The sequence below is a fragment of the Salvia hispanica genome, chromosome 4 (genome assembly GCF_029641045.1).
Source record: "Salvia hispanica isolate PSC_SH4W2 chromosome 4, Shi_PSC_v1, whole genome shotgun sequence".
NCBI classification, from domain to species: domain Eukaryota; kingdom Viridiplantae; phylum Streptophyta; class Magnoliopsida; order Lamiales; family Lamiaceae; genus Salvia; species Salvia hispanica.
Window position 1 is genome coordinate 51101310 of NC_142695.1, and position 17085 is coordinate 51118394.

The following is a 17085-nucleotide window of genomic DNA, read 5'->3' on the forward strand; positions in this document are numbered from 1 at the left end:
CAGCGGGTTAATTGGTTTGGTACCGGTAATAGTAACATGCGATCAATCCAATAAATAATGATGAAAAATAGTTATATTCATAAAATGTAAAATATTTAATTATGATAAATTTGAGATATATGCTTAAACTTAATCATAAACATGATCAATACTAATATTTGAGATATTTTATGAAATTTTGATGCATGTTTTAGAAATTTTAAATAATTTATTTTGAGAATTTAAAGTTTTTAATTTATTTATATTAATAAAAATTAAATATATAATTTGTATATTTAATATAAAATTGAAAGTTATTTTTTACTTATATATATTATAAAACTAATCAATAAAGTGTCAAATTAGGAGTAGAAATAGAATAATAGAAATTTTATTGGGTTTTCGGGTCTGGTGGCCCTAACGGGTTGCGGGTTAATCGGGTGCGGGCTAATAAGGTTTTAATTTTATCGGGCTATAAATTTTCGGCCCTAAACCTATAAATTTGGCGAGCAATTCGGGCCAGCCCACAGGTTGCAGGCTACACTGACATCCCTTCTCATAATCCCCAAATTTCGACCAATCAATCACGTAAATCACCTTATAATCCTCCCCAATCAACCATTTTTTAGCTATTTGTTACGTACTCAATATCTCATATCGACTGTAAGAACTGTTGGAATCGTGATCGGTAGTAGAACATTTAATTTTAGTATCACTTGTCTTGTATTTAATATTCAATATGTGATCTTATATCCAGAGCGGATCTCCTACACCGCCTTTCCTACTCCATTCTTACTTTATCTCTCACAACTTAATAAAATAATCTTATACTGTAGTGATGGTTAAGTGATGGTAGGATTATTTTATTAAGTTGTGAGTGTGGAGTAGGAATGATGGAGTAGGAGATCCGCTCCGATATACTCCCTCCGTCCCAAATTAAGAGTCACTTTTTGCTATAAAAGTCCGCCCCAGTTTAAGAGTCACTTTTAGAATTTTTCATATTTGGTCATACAATTTTACCCCATTCTTCTTCAAATTTACATAAAAATGTCATTATTTACATTAAAATAAATCAAAAAGGGACTCACCTTCAACCAACTCCACTATCTCACTTCATTTATTACACACTCCACCATCTCACTTCATTTATTACACACTTCAACTCTTTCTTAAAATCCGAACCATAACAATAAGTGACTCCAAATGTGGGATGGAGGGAGTATATCACATCTCTAAATATGTTAGAAAATATACTAAATTTTGTATTAGGTTGCTATTTGCCGAATTCGACCGTCATTCATTTTGAGAAAAAATATTCTACACTGAATTGGTTTTAATATCTATACATATATAAAAGGCGAGTTTTGGGTCATTTTTAAAAATTTATGAATTCTGAGTATAGATTTAAACATTTATAAATATAAGGTGTAAAAATGAAAATATTGATGTGAATTTAGTTTTCTAATAATGATAATAATTTATTTATTGTTTAAGCATAATTTAAACATAATAAGTCAATATCGTTACGACTCTATTTAAACAAAGGAGTTACTACCGTTACAAACATAAATTGATATATTATTATTATAGCAGTACTTATAATTATCAAATTTGGTTGATACTAACATTTTATGTTATAGAATCCAAAAACTTTTATTGTTTAGGGTGGAAAATACTTCCGATTTTGACCAAATAATATACCATTACCACTACTAAAATGAATTTAGACATTAACTACAACTAAATCACAAATTAATGAGCCAACTATTTTATAAGTGACATAATTGCATGAGCCGTTACATGTTCAGTGTCCATTTGAATTCACTAAAAATTAAATTTCTAATCATAAATGGATGAAATTGAAAGGTTTTAGAATAGCCCCCAATTCATTTGTTTGGACTATATATATGATTTGATAGTTTATAATTCACCCACTCGATGCTTTATTTTCTGCAAAAGTTTTGATTGGTTTTAGGTATTCTTCTAAATTTTTCAACGATATTATTTTTGCTTTTAATTTTAATATATATTTATACATTGCTATTGTGGCAAAAGTTCATGTTCCGATCAAACAATTTTCTAATTTAGCATCAAATTTAAATATATGTATTATACTATTGTTATTTTTTGTTGAAAGTTCTTATATAGATGGAGGCAATCTGACCGGAGAAGATGACACCGGCAAGGGCGATGAAGTGCTGGAGATTATGACTGGAAAAGGTGAGGCTATTGGAGATAGAGACAAGCGGATAAAAAACGTTGGGATGGATACTGAAATTCCAGAAGAGAAGATGGAGACGAATTTATTCTTAATTAGTAATTTTTTTTATTAATTCTAATTAGTTGGTCATATTATTTACAAAAAATTTTTATTGAATTTACTGAGCAATATATATTTTTATTTGGTTTCATATATATTTATATAATGAATTTTTATTGCATATTTTTATGCTTTTAGATTTCGTACGATGATATTGTTTATAATTTCATAAAATTATTTCACTATGTAAAATAAGTTGAGGAAAAATAGAATGAATCGTGCAACGCACGTAGGTGATACTAGTTAAGGTAAATTACAAGTGTAGGGGCTAGGGGTGAAAATTTAGTTGTCGGGTTTCGGGTATACCCGATCCCGACCCCGACCCCTGGCATGTTTTGGGTACCCGAAACTCGGAGGTTCGGGTATGGTTTTGGGTAGTTAATGTTAGGATTACATGTGGCAGGATCGAGGACATATGGAGGTGGGATCACATGGGGTCGGTTTGTACCATCGTTGACCCACGAGTACCCAAAAGTATTAAATTTGATCTTTTGAGTTGTCGTACATTCCACGTTCATAATTCTGATCCTGCGACTTCCTCTTCTTAAATCCGGCATTGGTACTACGTGACTCGCCAGATATGTTGTGATTGACATTGTTAAATTTAAGAAAACCTATAAAAGGTAAATTTTGAATGTTTTTCTAATTTACTTCTCAAAAGCTAAATAAACATTATTAAAAAATAGTATTCCTCCACTAGTAAATTCCAAAGGAATTGTGATATTAAAATGAAAAATATATATAAGACCAACGGACGGAGCGCAGTTGGCAGCGCGTTAATCCTCTAACCCGATCATTAAAACAATTGATTAGGATTAGACGGATTCCGCCAAAGGCATGTTAACACAATTGATGAATTAAGAACAAAAAATGCGATTGAATATATCGAGATCGATATTCATCGATGGAAGAGGACCCAATGCTTTTTTTCGAAACAACGGCATGTGAATACAAAGTATGAACTCAAAATAGATGTAGTCGTGGATCTAGAAATTAAAAATGGTGGGGTCGGATGAGAAAATTAATATAAGGAGTAATATTTAAATATATAAAATAGTAATAAAAATACATAAATGAAATATCTCTATTTTATAAGCGCGATAATTGACTTCTACGAGTATTCATGTTTGGAAGCTAACTTAAAGTTATTTCATTGGAAATAGCTATGAATATATCTTTTAATAGTTGTTCGTGTTCAACATTAGTACTAGAAGAACAGATGAAAGCGCAAAATCTTTATAAAAGAAATGTATCCATTAATCTAAATGAAAAGTGATTAAAATCAATGATCAAAAGCAATTATTATATTTATTAAAACTAGAAAAAAATTTTATTAGTTACTACTCCTAATAGTTTAAAATAAAAGTAAAATATAATAAAACATGATTAAAAGATAATCAATAAACTACTAAAAAATAAAACTAAAAAATAATAAATTATGATTAAAAGATGATCAATAAACTAGAAACAGAGAATTCTTATTTAAAAATAAAGTTTAAACACTTACATAAAGATATTTAAAAAGAAAAGTATTGATTGTATTTTTTAATTAATAAAAAGCCCAAACCTAATACATAAAAAGAAGAACGGAAAAGCCGCGCTGCTTGAGGTCATCGGAAAAGCTGCGCTGTGGAAAGTGGAGACTATTTACTAAAAATGGAAAAGAAAAAGAAAAAAAAGCAAAGCAGACCATATTTTGCGGATGAACCGAAATGACAAAATTGGATAACATTTCACGGACGGAGGGAGTAGTTTCGAATGAATTAGTTGAGTGTATTATGAATAGATTGAGTGGAAAGTGAATCTCAATTTTATAAAATTTTATCATTGCCAATTTACCAACATAGTCCATTACTATGTACTTGCGTAAAAGACGAGAATGAATAAATTGAGCGTGAAAGAAACTGATGAAATCTTTTCATGGTGCACCTTCGCAGAGCAAAATAGCTTGAGGTCTGAGGATGAATCGTGGGGCGGAGTTCCGGATGCCGTGGGGTCGGGGGCTGTTGGGAGGAGTCTTCCGGCGGTTCTCCGGGGATGGCGGCGGGGTCGGCCGACCCCGTGCGACCCCACCTGCATCCGCCGCTCATGTAGAACAAATAAAACTCTTCAGGCTATATTCGTCTCTTTGGGGCTAATTCTTTTTGTCAAAAAATTGATGTAACTTCAGTTATTCTGGAGCTGCATCCTGGAGATATAAAACAATGTTCCTTGATGTGTTGAGCTTGTTACTAAGGACTCTGTGCCTGTAAGTATCTAAATAAATTGTTTATGTTTCTAGTTGCATTTTGCTCTTTGTTTTGAAAATTATTGAATTATAACAATAATATTATGGTCTTATTGCTCGTTTTCAGCTTTGTTGATACATATATGACCATATTATAATTTCATCAGTCATCACATCTCTCTCACACACTATCTGATTGCTAAGTTACATGCGAAAATTATCCTAAAAATTGACTAAATAATCCGAAGTGTACAAGTTGGATCGATGTCATACTATCATATTTGTCGAAATCCGAAGGATTAAAATATAGAGCGAATGTGAGATAGATTCTACTAATTTTTTCCACATAGTCTTTTACATTTTTCATTACTCAAGCCAATAAAAAAAGTTATTCCTCTGTTTAATGGAGTATAATCATTTTGCCATTTCAGTAGAAGTTATTTCTCTTCTTAGTAAAAGTCAACACATTTCTAACATTTTACATTTCCTAAAATATTCTTCTTTTATTTTACTTACTTAACATAATTTTTCTAAATTATGTGCCGAAAAAAAACGTGTCTACTACCGCGAAACGAAGAGAGTAAAATATTTATTGACGGACGATAGGTTGGAGTAAATTGACGAATAGAAAAGTACAAACACAGCAATGTTGAAAGATAAAAAAAAAAAGGTCTTATATTCACCTTTAATTGATTATATGATCAGTCGTACCATCCTACTCCAATTATGATAATTACATTGTCATGTATCTCCTACTATATAGGGAGTATATGTTCTGTTTGTATATGTATTAATTTAACTTTAAACATTGTAATAAAATATTAGTAATTGAATTTATGGTATAGATGATTTGAAAGTAGAATAATCTTTTTATACTTGTGTTGGCGGCTGAAACCTCAACAACTTATCAAAATACTTGTTGTATGGCATATTAGTTAAGCGTAGGACAAAGTTACAATATTAATAAAAGCTATCGGTCTCTTTATTCCATTACCAAATGTTACACTAACTATATTTGTTTCCATTATAATATGTATAAGTAGAGGTTTTTGGGGTTTGGTAAGAAAAGAAGGATCATCCTTTTCGATAACCACTTTATAGATTGGATTAAATTAAACACAATAATTAATAGGTTACCGCGCTTTAGTTAAGGTGCAGATAGACCTAAAAAACATGGACAGCAATTCGTTTGCTTGATTTGTAACTTAGCCTTTTTAAAAATATTTATTCTTATTTTTAAATTGTAGAAAATGGATATGATTGAGCTACATTAAAAATATAGAGAGTGCAATAGCATCAAATTACAGAAGTCGTTGTAGAATGTTAGCATATGATAATGTTTTGTATTACGAGAAAAGGAGATTAAAGCAAGTTCCACAGTGTCTACAAACTATCACATATTTCTTTTTCAATAACTATAATTTTATCATAAAAATTAAATCAGACCTCTATACTATCACAAACATTATAAGTAATTTGTAGTTTTGTACTATGATATTACTATACATATTCATTAAATTTCACTAATGCCATTAAAAAAAAAATTGTTTCAAAAAGCGTACAATAAAAGACTAACATACTTTTTTTTTTAATAATGATCATCCCAAAAAATCAAAATACAAGCAAAAGTCAATTTCATTAGCAATATAAAACTCCAAAAAAATACCTTATTAGATTGTATTTACTTTAGAAAGTTAAGAAACACTTTATGCTAATTGAGTTTTTTTTATTTCGGCTTCAATTAGCTAGGCATGTTTCTCGACTAAATTGTCAACCCAAAATAGCTGCTAAATTAAGGATTAGTCGGTAACTAATCGCTACATAATGAAAGCGATCAACCAATATTTGCTGAACATTTTAGATAATTATAAATATTAAGTGGTTGATTACGAAACGATATTCAAAGGTGGTAAAACAAATACAATATTAAAAATTCAGATACAAAGATAATTTAATTATATATGTCATACTTATTGTTTACTCCTATTTTTTAGGTATGAGCTTATCAACCTTATCCAACTAAAAAAAGAAAGATTCAACTCTTGAGCATATATATTAATGGAAAAAGGTTGAGATTTTTGGTATTTGCATGATTAGTTTCTCTTTTTCTCTCTTTCTTTTCCATTTCCTCCAGTATTCAACTCTTGAGCATAGTATTATTTTTTGAGATTAAGTCGTTATTTTGAGTGATCAATAAATCAACATGCTGTACACTAACATTTTAAAAAAAATATTAATCTTTATTTAGTAAATGAGAATTAATCAAAAATATAGAGTAATAAATAATAAGGTATAGGGGCAATATCAAAAGGGTTAGCAATATTAATCAGTGATGGGATCCATCATATGCAATAATTATTGGGCCACAAATGGCAAATACTAATTACTATTGTCTAAACAGTTGAGACTTAAACGTCGTTATGACAATCTATCCCTTCATAGTTAGACTGTCAAAATTATCATTAGCTGTATAACTATGGTTCCACCCATTTATTTCAATAAACAAATCGTAATTAGCATGAATAGATTGAGAAGAAATTACAAATTTTCTTTTCCTTTCTCTCTGTATCAAAAATAATTTTTTTCCTTCAGTTGTTCCTTATTTTGCTTCAAGAAATTCAAGATGCAATATGAAAATAAATTGCGTATTTCATAAAATTAAAGACCGTGACTTTGTTAAGTAATGAAAATATGCAGATTTTCATGATTCAGAGGATAATTTAGGCCAATATTCACAAGGTTTATAAAATGATGTAAAAAATCTTCTTTTACCACAACTACAAGTAACATATTCCTATGTTTGGACTCATATTTTCAACTTCGAGTTAAAGCAAAGTTAGTTCTCTCTTTGAATGGTTGTTTCTTGCACTCTATTACAAAATAATTCAATCTATGCACCATGATAGATTGATAGTAGTAAACAATACATAATTAATTCACAATATTCACTAGTTCATAATATAAAAATAAGAAAAATAAATGTTTCGAATGTATAAGTGCAAGTATGGAAGTTTTTTTCAATATATCCAATAGTCGGAATGAAATATTTTCCCAATTATTTACATATTTCTATTATCATACTATAAAATTTTAAAATTTACAAACAAAAGTAAAAAAGAAAACCATGTACGTACAAAATAATTCAAATTTTTTACCTCCAATTTCCAGGCACAATTTACTTTTTTTAAAAAATAAAATTTGAAAATTTAAACCGCCGTCAACTAACGTCGTTATTTTTTTCCGCTCTACTCTCTATAACTATTTGCAACAGAAGACAGAAAAAGCCCACCGTCACACAGTTCACAGTTCACACACTGGGAGTTGAAGAAGGCTCTTGATAAGGAAAACCAGAAGCCAAATTAAGCAAAAAAGATTTGATTTTTAGCATACCCGTGAGCAGAATTTCCTACATTTTCAATTCTTTATTCTCTTCTCAATATTTATGTTGTGTGCGTTTTGCTTGCACAAAACTGTAACTATTGATCAAATTTTCCTTCATGTTTCGTTTTATCTGATTTATGAACTTTTTTTTACCTCAGATCTGATTTTGATAAGAATGTTTGGGTGCTGGAATTATTCCCTCTTTACGAAATTTAACAGAACTTCTCTGAACTTTGAAATTGATAAGAGTGATTCTACAATTTATTCTGCGGCGAAGTATGCATTTTTCATTTTATCATCTGGTACCTTGTGCAGCCAGAGTTGTACCTTGTAAGAAGCTGGGGCATGGACTAAGATATGTCATTTTCTTAATTCTTATTACTGTTAATGAATAATTAGGGGTATAATGAAAACGAAAATCTTGGTTGGCTGATTTTTGATAGCAATGTTGTTGTCACAATTAGATTTACATATCACTGAATGCAGAAAAATATTGAAGTTATAATGTCTAGATTTCGATTGACATGGAAGATATCGAATCATCGGTTGTTTAGATGCTCGTTAGTGTCTCATATTGATAAACCTCTTGGAATTGAATTCTAAAATGTGTGTAAATATGATATTATGATTGTGTTTGTGTATTTTGGAAAAAGGATGCTTATTGCCAACATAGGTAAATATGATCATGGGTTTGTTTTCATGTTCTGTTTCATCCGTGATCGATAGCTAGTATATTTTGGTGGCTAGTTCAAGGTTAGAAAGCACTAACACACACCTTTCAAAAGGATCGAGTTTTGTGAAGTGTTGTGAATGCTACCAAGTTTGATGAAGTGTTTTAGATATTGTTTCTTTTGTTGATTGAGATGACATGGTGGTATATGGATGTTTAAACTGCTTTTATGTGAAATCACTTCAGTACTGAGACATTGATTATGTAAACACTTTAGAAAAGTAGAAAACGTTATACATGGATTGTTAAACCTGTGCTTTTGTAGTTATTGTCTTAGTGATATGGAGATAGATGGCAGCGATGTTCATATTGACAAGGAGCCGGATGGTGTCATTATATACGCAAATGGTGACACCCACGGCTCAGGTTGTAGGAATGCCTGTGAGCAGGATGTGGCACAGCTGCCTGAGATTATCGACATTGATCCTCAGCTCGTTGATGTATCAGATGAGAATGCCGACTGTGTGGTGAAGGAATGCAATAGTGTCAAGTCCGAGGAAACAAAACCTTGTCAGCAGGAGAGTGTTCCTGAATCCAAGAATGGGATCGAGAAGGATGGTGTGACAGCAGAAGGTCAAAAGGCGAGAGATCATGATAAGAAGGCACAACCCTGTGGCAGAAAAGCTACCAAACCAGCTGTTGGGAGCTGCAAAGCAAAATGCACAGTGCCACAGCCATTTGCTCTGGCAACTGAAAAACGCGCTCTACATGGAGCCCGTCCTAATGGAGGTGAGTGCGGCAATACCACTGATGGAGACAAGCCATCACATGTTCGTGTCCCGCTGCAGCCTAGTTCTGTGAAGCAGAATCTGGTAAATTCGCAGACCAATTAGAACATTTATCTGTTTGGATATGTGATCCGGTTTTAATGAAAGTTTATTAAGGTATTACTATAGTGACTCTTTGAGCACGTGGGTGCAGATGGTCACACCTATTGTCCAAAGGAAGCCACTGCAGCTCGATAACAAGAAGGTAGCTGACGAAGAAAACTGCTCCGTTACCTCACCATATCCTATTTTAGCATAAACCTATTTTTTAATACTACACTATTAGTATCATCATCATCATGATTATTTGTTATAGTAGTAGTATTCGTGTGACTGCTTATCTTGATTTGCCTAAACTATTGAAGTACTGTTGCGCCAGCGAGAAAGTATAAGATAACAGTTGCCTCAGCCCCAACGTTTAAGAGCAGCGAGCGTGCTGAAAGAAGAAGGGAGGTACTATAGTATCTATTGATTTTACCTTGCAAGCAAAGTAGAATATGTGATTATGTCCTGTTTTGTGACGATACTCGTCCATTTTAGTTTTTTACAAAATTGGAGGAAAAGCATCAAGCATTACAAGCTGAGAAAAATCAGTATGAGGCAAGGACTAAGGTAGTCACAAATTTGAAATTCTTTGAAAATTTGCTTTAACTCAAATCTGGTTGTAAAATGTTTCATTGCAGTACTTTTCTGGCTTATTCGATTTTGTAGGAAGAGTCTGAAGCAGCAATCAAGCAACTGAGGAAGAGTTTAAATTTCAAAGCAAGTCCAATGCCGAGCTTCTATCATGACGGACCACCTCCAAAAGTCGAATTGAAAAAGGTACTGCATTTGAATTCTGTATACTATAATGAAGCAAAATCTAGGAGTAGCGTTTGCATTTGACTGTTTTCTGAAAAACCAGCCACCTCCAACTCGAGCAAAATCTCCAAAGTTGGGCCGAAGGAAGAGCTTCAGTGATACAAAAGATTCCAATAGAGGGGCAGATGAAGCTGGCCACGGTTTTCACATTTTCAGAGACAGGAAAACCGGGAGTGATAAACGGAATGGCTGGGAAAGCCAGGAACACGGGGAGGAGATGGATGAGTCGTTTACGTGTAGCCTGATCGGAGAGAGGCACATGGACATTGCTGTTCATTCTTGAAGAGCAGTTATAAGTTATTTATTTAGTGTTGGAAACAAGTTGATCTATTGAGAGATGAAAAGCTCTGTATTGTGCCTTGTTCATCCAAAATTCAATATGAGTGCTTCACTGCTTTGTATTTATGTTGATGCGTGGAAGTGTAAATTTATGTAACTTGTTCAGATGCATTTGTAAAAACTTTTGTCTGATCATGAATTGCTTTTCCATTACTGTGAATCAAATCTGTGTTTATAGACTATACTTACAGCTTCACTTTAAAGAAACTTAGTAATTTTAGAAAAAAATTATTATGCTGTAGTTCATATATTTAAATTCAAAATTAAAATTCAGAAATAAATAGTACTTCCTCCGTCCCTGAAAATTTGTCCCCTATTTCCTTTTCCGTCCGTCCCACAAAATTTGTCCCCTTTAGAATTTACCTAAAATAGACTATCAAAATACCCTTCACTTTTCCCCCAAATTTCAATGTGGGATCCATACTCCACTACAAATCTCCATTTAATACAAAGTCAAACACATTTTCTTAAAACCCGTGCCCGGTCAAAAGGGGACAAAATATGGGGGACGGAGGGAGTAGTATTACTTAAATATTTAAGTGAAGCAGTCCTACTTTTAATTTGACTACTTAGAACATCGGTCCACGCTCTGGCGGTCGCGTTTTTGAGCACGGAGTACTTTCCACCAAAGCGCGTGCAACGACGCTCCATTGTTGAGACTACGATAGTTGGAAAGAACCAGAGAACTATCCTCATCGAGCAGATATTACAGATTCAACCACCAACCGGTTATCTCCTCTCCAGTTATGTCCTCTGTGGTTCCTTACTTCCTTACTTTTACAATTAACCGCGGTTCTAGAATATTTTATGTCGGCCAAATATCACACGGCTATTAAACCTTCAATTATTCAATATTCCATGGATATACTCCCATTTTCAATAAAGCAGTCCCCAACTATATTAATCCTATTAAGTTAATTTTATAGTAATGTATCTATTTAATTAACTTTTCTTTATATTTATTAGTTGAACAAATATACTTTAATAAAGTTAAATTTATTTTTGCTTAATTTGTATCAATTCAAAAATTCAAATTTTGAGAGTATAAATTTTGCAAGGATCCAAAATATTCGAGAATATAGATATCAAATTTTATATAAAATTCAAACTGGAACGAATTATATATACCAATTCGATTCCGTTGGAATCAAGAATATTTTTGTTCGATCCCATATACAAAGCACGATTAATATCTCATCACGATTAGATTTTTGTGGTAAAATGTTTTTTTTTATTTCCCCCAGTGTTGCTGAAAATTATCGACCATTGGCTTGAAGCCACTGTACGGAACCGTAAAACTCAATTTTATCCGAATCGAAAATCGAAGCACCTGATTATCACCGTTAAAATAGAGTTTTTGTTCCACCGCAGATCCTTCTTTCTCCTAGCCCATGTAGATTCAATTAAGAGCTGCTTGAAACGATAATCCCTCGTTGTTTCGGCTACATGGAAGGGGGATGGCCTGGATTGAACAACAGTGCTATGGAATTTTTCAATAGCACGGCCGTGATGGAGGCGTTCGTCGACGTCTTGGTCTGCGCGGTGCCGATTTGGGTGGCGGTCATGATCGGATTGCTGATCGGCTGGTCGTGGCGCCCGCGGTGGTCCGGATTGATCTTCCTCGGCCTCCGATCTAAGCTCCGGTATGTTTGGACCCTGCCGCCGGGGCTCGGTGCGCGCCGCTTCTGGCTCGCCTTCACGGCGCTCTCCGCATTCTCGCTTTGCCGCGGCCTCTGGTTTCGATCCCGTGGAGTGAGCGGGAAGGTGGACAAGTCTTCGGCAGATTCAGCGTCTGATTCCGCTCAGGAGTCGGTTGATAATGGTAGCTGCGGTGATATGAGGTTATATTTTATTAATTCCTACGCAAATATTTGCATATTGATTATTTTTGTTGGTGTGTGGATTTATTGTATTCAATTTTGAAATTGATGCTTGACACAGAACATTTATTATATTCGCATACAGTTCAGAAATGTGCTATAAATTGCAATTAATTGTGTGCTTAGTTCTAGTTTTTGTAGTGAGGTTAGTGGTTGAGGTGTTAGTAAAAGTTAATTAGGAAATAGAGAACTTGGAATTCCTTTGGATTCGGGATGAAGAAAATTAATCTTCACCGTGATATATACAGACACGTACTATGATTACTATTGTTTACAATTCGAAGAGCTCTCGTGTTATCTTTAGCTGTTGTGTTCACAAATATGTAGAAGGAACACATGAATATAGTATGCCGCATTACTTGGCCAGAACTCTGTTTTGAATGATAAAGGTGTCAAGGATGACATCTTGCAGTTACGCTAATCACGTATGTTTAAATGCGTTAATGATCACTGTTGTTTCCATCTGTTGGCTCAGATAAGCGAGAAATATCTGCTTTATGATTATCTATGGAGTCTTCATGGTTGAATCTTGGAAACATTGTTGCTTAAGAATGGTTGATTACCATGCATATCTTATCATAGGGTTTTTAATGGAATATGTGGAAGGAAATAGTGATTTAGTCTATTGGTGGTAATAGCTGCATTTTCCATTATTTGACATCACCTCTTTGGGTTATTGAATGATTTTAGATCGATTGGTTTCTTCGTCATGCTTTCGCAGCTTTCTTCTACAATATAGGTTAATTCCAGTAATAGAGCCATTCAGTAATTTATTATCCTTTCTCATGATATTATTTTGACCTTTTGCTGTGAAGGTTGATGCATTTTAGCAATTTTCTTCCTGATTACTGATTAGTTACTGGTTGTTAATACACAGCCAGTTCTTCATTAAACTGAAACTGCTGTCTGGTTGGTATACTACTCAAAACCAATTACTGTTTTGATTTGATCTGTGGAATATTTTATAAATATATGATGCTCATTAATAGCTTTGCTCTTTCAGTAGGCACCTAACTGGAGCTCCAGATGGAGAATCGAATGTTGTCATAGAAAAAGACTTGGAGCACCTTTTAAAGCTTCTTAATGTGAAAAATGGAGACATGGCATGGCAAAACATGATGGAGCGTTCCACAACAAACATGCATTACCAAGCTTGGCGCCATGAGCCTATGGTATGAGACTATTAGTAGGATGTGTACTTTGTACATCTTGCAGTTTTGGATCAAGTTCTCATGGGAAATTGCGTCTCTATGTTCTTTAATGCATATAAAAACTTAAAGATGATATTGTACATCTGTTTTTACCTTGTAGGTTCTTTTCAACAATATGTTGTCGAACACTTGCTATATTGGTGACTCCGTGATTCATGTTCTTATGTCTAGCATTTGAGAATCACATGTGACTTATATCTAGTTTTCTTGTTACCATCAGTCTTTCATCCTACTATTAGGAAATGTTTTCCATAGGACTTGCAAGCTTATGAATCCTGATTCTTTATATTTTATTCACAGAATGGCCCAACAGTTTACCGAAGCAAAACCATTTTTGAGGATGCAACTCCAGAGCTTGTCAGAGATTTTTTCTGGGATGATGAGTTTCGGCCTAAATGGGATCCTATGCTCGCATGTGTCAATATACTGGAAGAATGCCCTATTACGGGGATGATGACTATGCACTGGATTAAGAAGGTACTTTAAGCAGAAGCAGCTGTGCCACTTCAATACTTTCATGTTTGCTTTCTTGATGGATTTTTCACCTAACAACACTAATTATTCCTGCCTATACAGTTCCCTTTCTTCTGCAGCGATCGAGAATATATCATTGGGAGGAAAATATGGGAACAAGGAAACACATATTATTGTGTGACAAAGGTATGGTATTTGGCTCTACATGGCATGTATTCCCTCTGCCATTTGCATCTTATGAAGTTGAACACTCCTATTAGGAACTTGCATTTTGCTTTTCGAATGTGATGTATGATATGATTTTACTCCAAAACTTTATGGGCAATGGACATTACTCTGCAAATGCTGTTGGTGCAGGGAGTACCATATGCAGCTTTGCCAAGGCGTGACAAACCTAAGCGTGTCGATCTATATTTTTCGAGCTGGGTTATCAAGCCTGGTGAGAATTCGTTATCAATGGTATTAAGATCTACTCTCGGTATCTCATTGTAACGAAATGCAAAACATGCAGTTCAATCGCGTAAAGATGGCCATACATCAGCATGCGAGGTCACACTCATTCACTATGAAGACATGGGGATCCCAAAAGACGTTGCTAAGCTAGGCATTCGTCACGGGATGTGGGGAACTGTGAAGAAGCTACATGCTGGCTTTCGAGCATACCAGAATGCTAGAAAGCAAGAGTCATCATCCCTAACCAGGTGTGCTATCATGGCCAGAACAAGCACGAAAATCTCGTGCAAGGAAGGAAATGATCCTAAGGAGCAAGAACCCGACGAACGACAGCAAAGTGAGCTGGCAGGAGTGGACATGCAGAGAGGTGGCGGTGGAATCGATTGGAAGTGGGTAGCAATAGGTGGAACATTGGCTGTTGTTTGTGGACTGAAAACAGGTCTGATTGGTAAAGCGTTGGTGATTGGAGGAGCAGGGCACAGGATTGCTACAAGACGAGGCAATGGAAGGCGATAGTCGGGTGAAAAGAGGCTTTAGAATTGAGTAATGCAGCTATAAGAGATGTACCCTTTGCCATTGCATATTTGATTATTGCTCTAGGTTTGGATGTTCCACGCCTTGTCCAGATCCTAGTCATGGCTTTCCTCGATGTACTCGAATATTTCTGGCTATAACATCATAATTATGTGTTCTCCTTTTTCTTTATCCTCGTTTGCAACTTTAAAATCGAAATAAATGTATTTTTTTTTGTCTTTAAATAAATTTGTGGTAAATAACTGCATTATGGAACATTTCAGAGACACTACTCATTTACTATCATTCACAATTTACAAATTGCATTAAAATCGAAACCACGCTGGATGACTGATGAAGTGAGCAGCACATGCCACACCATCGGTAGAGGTAGGCTTGTGCCGCTCAACAGCGTTTCACTGCAAGACTGTGTTATAAGCTTGAATCGGAGGCTGTGCGATGTTATACATTGTGCGTACACTCTATGGACCATTTTTACGCAACGTTGCATATGCACGTATGTCACTCACATTAAAAGAGGGCAGCCTTCCTCATTAAGTTATCAATTAAAGAAAAAGAGGGTATACATAAAATTTTGGACATATATCGATGGACTAGTCCAAGATTTGTTATTAGCTACGCTGTCTGTTAGTTTGTTAGTCACAGGCGCTGCAACAAATTCCAAGTTTCAACAATTCTGTAAGAGTAGTACTAACTTTTATCTCTCTTCTACCACATGTGTTCGTGAGTCATGACATGTTTCTGTAGGCTTAGGCCATCTGCAATGGAGGCCAACGGGATCACGTATGGTGGACTCGAATCCGAGATGTTTGGCTTATGACATTATCGTTCTACCACTAGGCGGTGCAAATGTGACTGGCCACGGGTTCGGTGGCATTGTGTATGGTCTTACAAATGCCGTATATGTCTATACATGAATAATTTTTTTTATTAAACCTGTTACAGTAACGTCTGTCTATATATGTAGTATAAGAAAACAAATCTAAATTTAGAAGTACAGAAACCGAAATAATGTAAGAATATATCTAATCTGTATTTGGAAAGAAGAAAGGCGTAATTTTATTAGAATTTCGAAAGTAGAGTAGCATTTTCCAGAGCCATACACTTGTTTATAGGTTAATAATGTATATATATATAAAATCGCCCCATTAATTAATAAAAAGAAAAATAATTAAGTGCTCCATACTGTTAAAGCCTTTATGATGAAAGCAACTTAAAATTTGGGTTTATTAGGACAATATGAATGGATGGATGATGTCTCGTGGGGTGTCTCTATGCTTGAACACATTTGATAGAGACTTGACTTTCTTGAAGTAGAATTTTTTAATTGGTCATTTAAATTTGAGGTTCTATCTTCCTACAAATTTGTCACCATTCATAATTAGCTTCATGACATTGTTATGTTATTGTTATGATAAAAGATACACTATCATCAATTCTAACCGCTTTAAACTTATCAACCTCAATAATTATTTATATTAGTCCAAAAATGTGAGATTAAATTCTTGAAAATAAATATGTATAACCTATATAGGGTACAATAAACCTTTGATATAGTCTATATATAAAAGCATGAATAAATGGGAATCTACATGAAATGTGATAGTATATCACTAAATTAAAAGTTGATAAGTGCATAGGCTGGTTAAATTAAAGTTACTTATCATTTAATTTTGAGTTATCATCTAAAAAAGATCACTTACCGTCTATAAAAGGAAAGAAAATTTCGAACTCAAAAGTACCAATGTAGAAACATATATGATACATAAAGGTCAATTCAAAGCATTTGGTAGATACTGTTTAGTGCACAAGTGGGGGGAGAGAAAATGGAAGTCGAATATAAGTGCAAAAGATTTGGACCATTTCTAGAGTTTTGGTGTAGATAATTAGTGGTACCACATGAAGCTTGACTAAAGATAAGATACAAAT

The 17085-nt window shown here is 34.0% G+C and overlaps 2 protein-coding genes across 3 annotated transcripts; both read left to right on the forward strand.

The window, feature by feature from the left end:
- The first annotated feature begins 7795 nt into the window (after positions 1-7795).
- Positions 7796-10786, forward strand: LOC125192757 (protein WVD2-like 3). The gene is made up of 7 exons (XM_089070011.1): positions 7796-7918; positions 8903-9449; positions 9559-9643; positions 9772-9857; positions 9945-10016; positions 10116-10226; positions 10309-10786. The coding sequence occupies exons 2-7, from the start codon at positions 8919-8921 to the stop codon at positions 10546-10548; spliced, it is 1125 nt and encodes a 374-aa protein (XP_088926137.1). The 5' UTR covers positions 7796-7918; positions 8903-8918; the 3' UTR covers positions 10549-10786.
- A 1011-nt stretch (positions 10787-11797) lies between these two features.
- On the forward strand, positions 11798-15327 carry LOC125194290 (uncharacterized). 2 transcript variants are annotated; one of them, XM_048092432.2, is made up of 6 exons: positions 11798-12445; positions 13491-13656; positions 13996-14172; positions 14272-14355; positions 14527-14608; positions 14681-15327. In XM_048092432.2, exons 1-6 carry the CDS (start codon positions 12051-12053, stop codon positions 15136-15138), a joined length of 1362 nt encoding a protein of 453 aa, XP_047948389.2. In that variant the 5' UTR covers positions 11798-12050; the 3' UTR covers positions 15139-15327. The 2 variants fall into 2 exon arrangements, with proteins under 2 accessions (XP_047948389.2, XP_047948388.2); XM_048092431.2 differs by having other exon boundaries at positions 11801-12445; positions 13488-13656.
- Positions 15328-17085: the final 1758 nt, after the last annotated feature.

Coding starts and splice junctions, on each gene's coding strand:
- LOC125194290 (XM_048092431.2), top strand. CDS start 12,051: ATGGAAGGGGGATGGCCTGGATTGAACAACAGTGCTATGGAATTTTTC. Junction 14,356..14,526: donor CATATTATTGTGTGACAAAG/GTATGGTATTTG, acceptor CTGTTGGTGCAG/GGAGTACCATATGCAGCTTT. Junction 14,609..14,680: donor GAGCTGGGTTATCAAGCCTG/GTGAGAATTCGT, acceptor CAAAACATGCAG/TTCAATCGCGTAAAGATGGC.
- LOC125192757 (XM_089070011.1), top strand. CDS start 8,919: ATGGAGATAGATGGCAGCGATGTTCATATTGACAAGGAGCCGGATGGT. Junction 9,450..9,558: donor GTTCTGTGAAGCAGAATCTG/GTAAATTCGCAG, acceptor ACGTGGGTGCAG/ATGGTCACACCTATTGTCCA. Junction 9,644..9,771: donor AAACTGCTCCGTTACCTCAC/CATATCCTATTT, acceptor ACTATTGAAGTA/CTGTTGCGCCAGCGAGAAAG.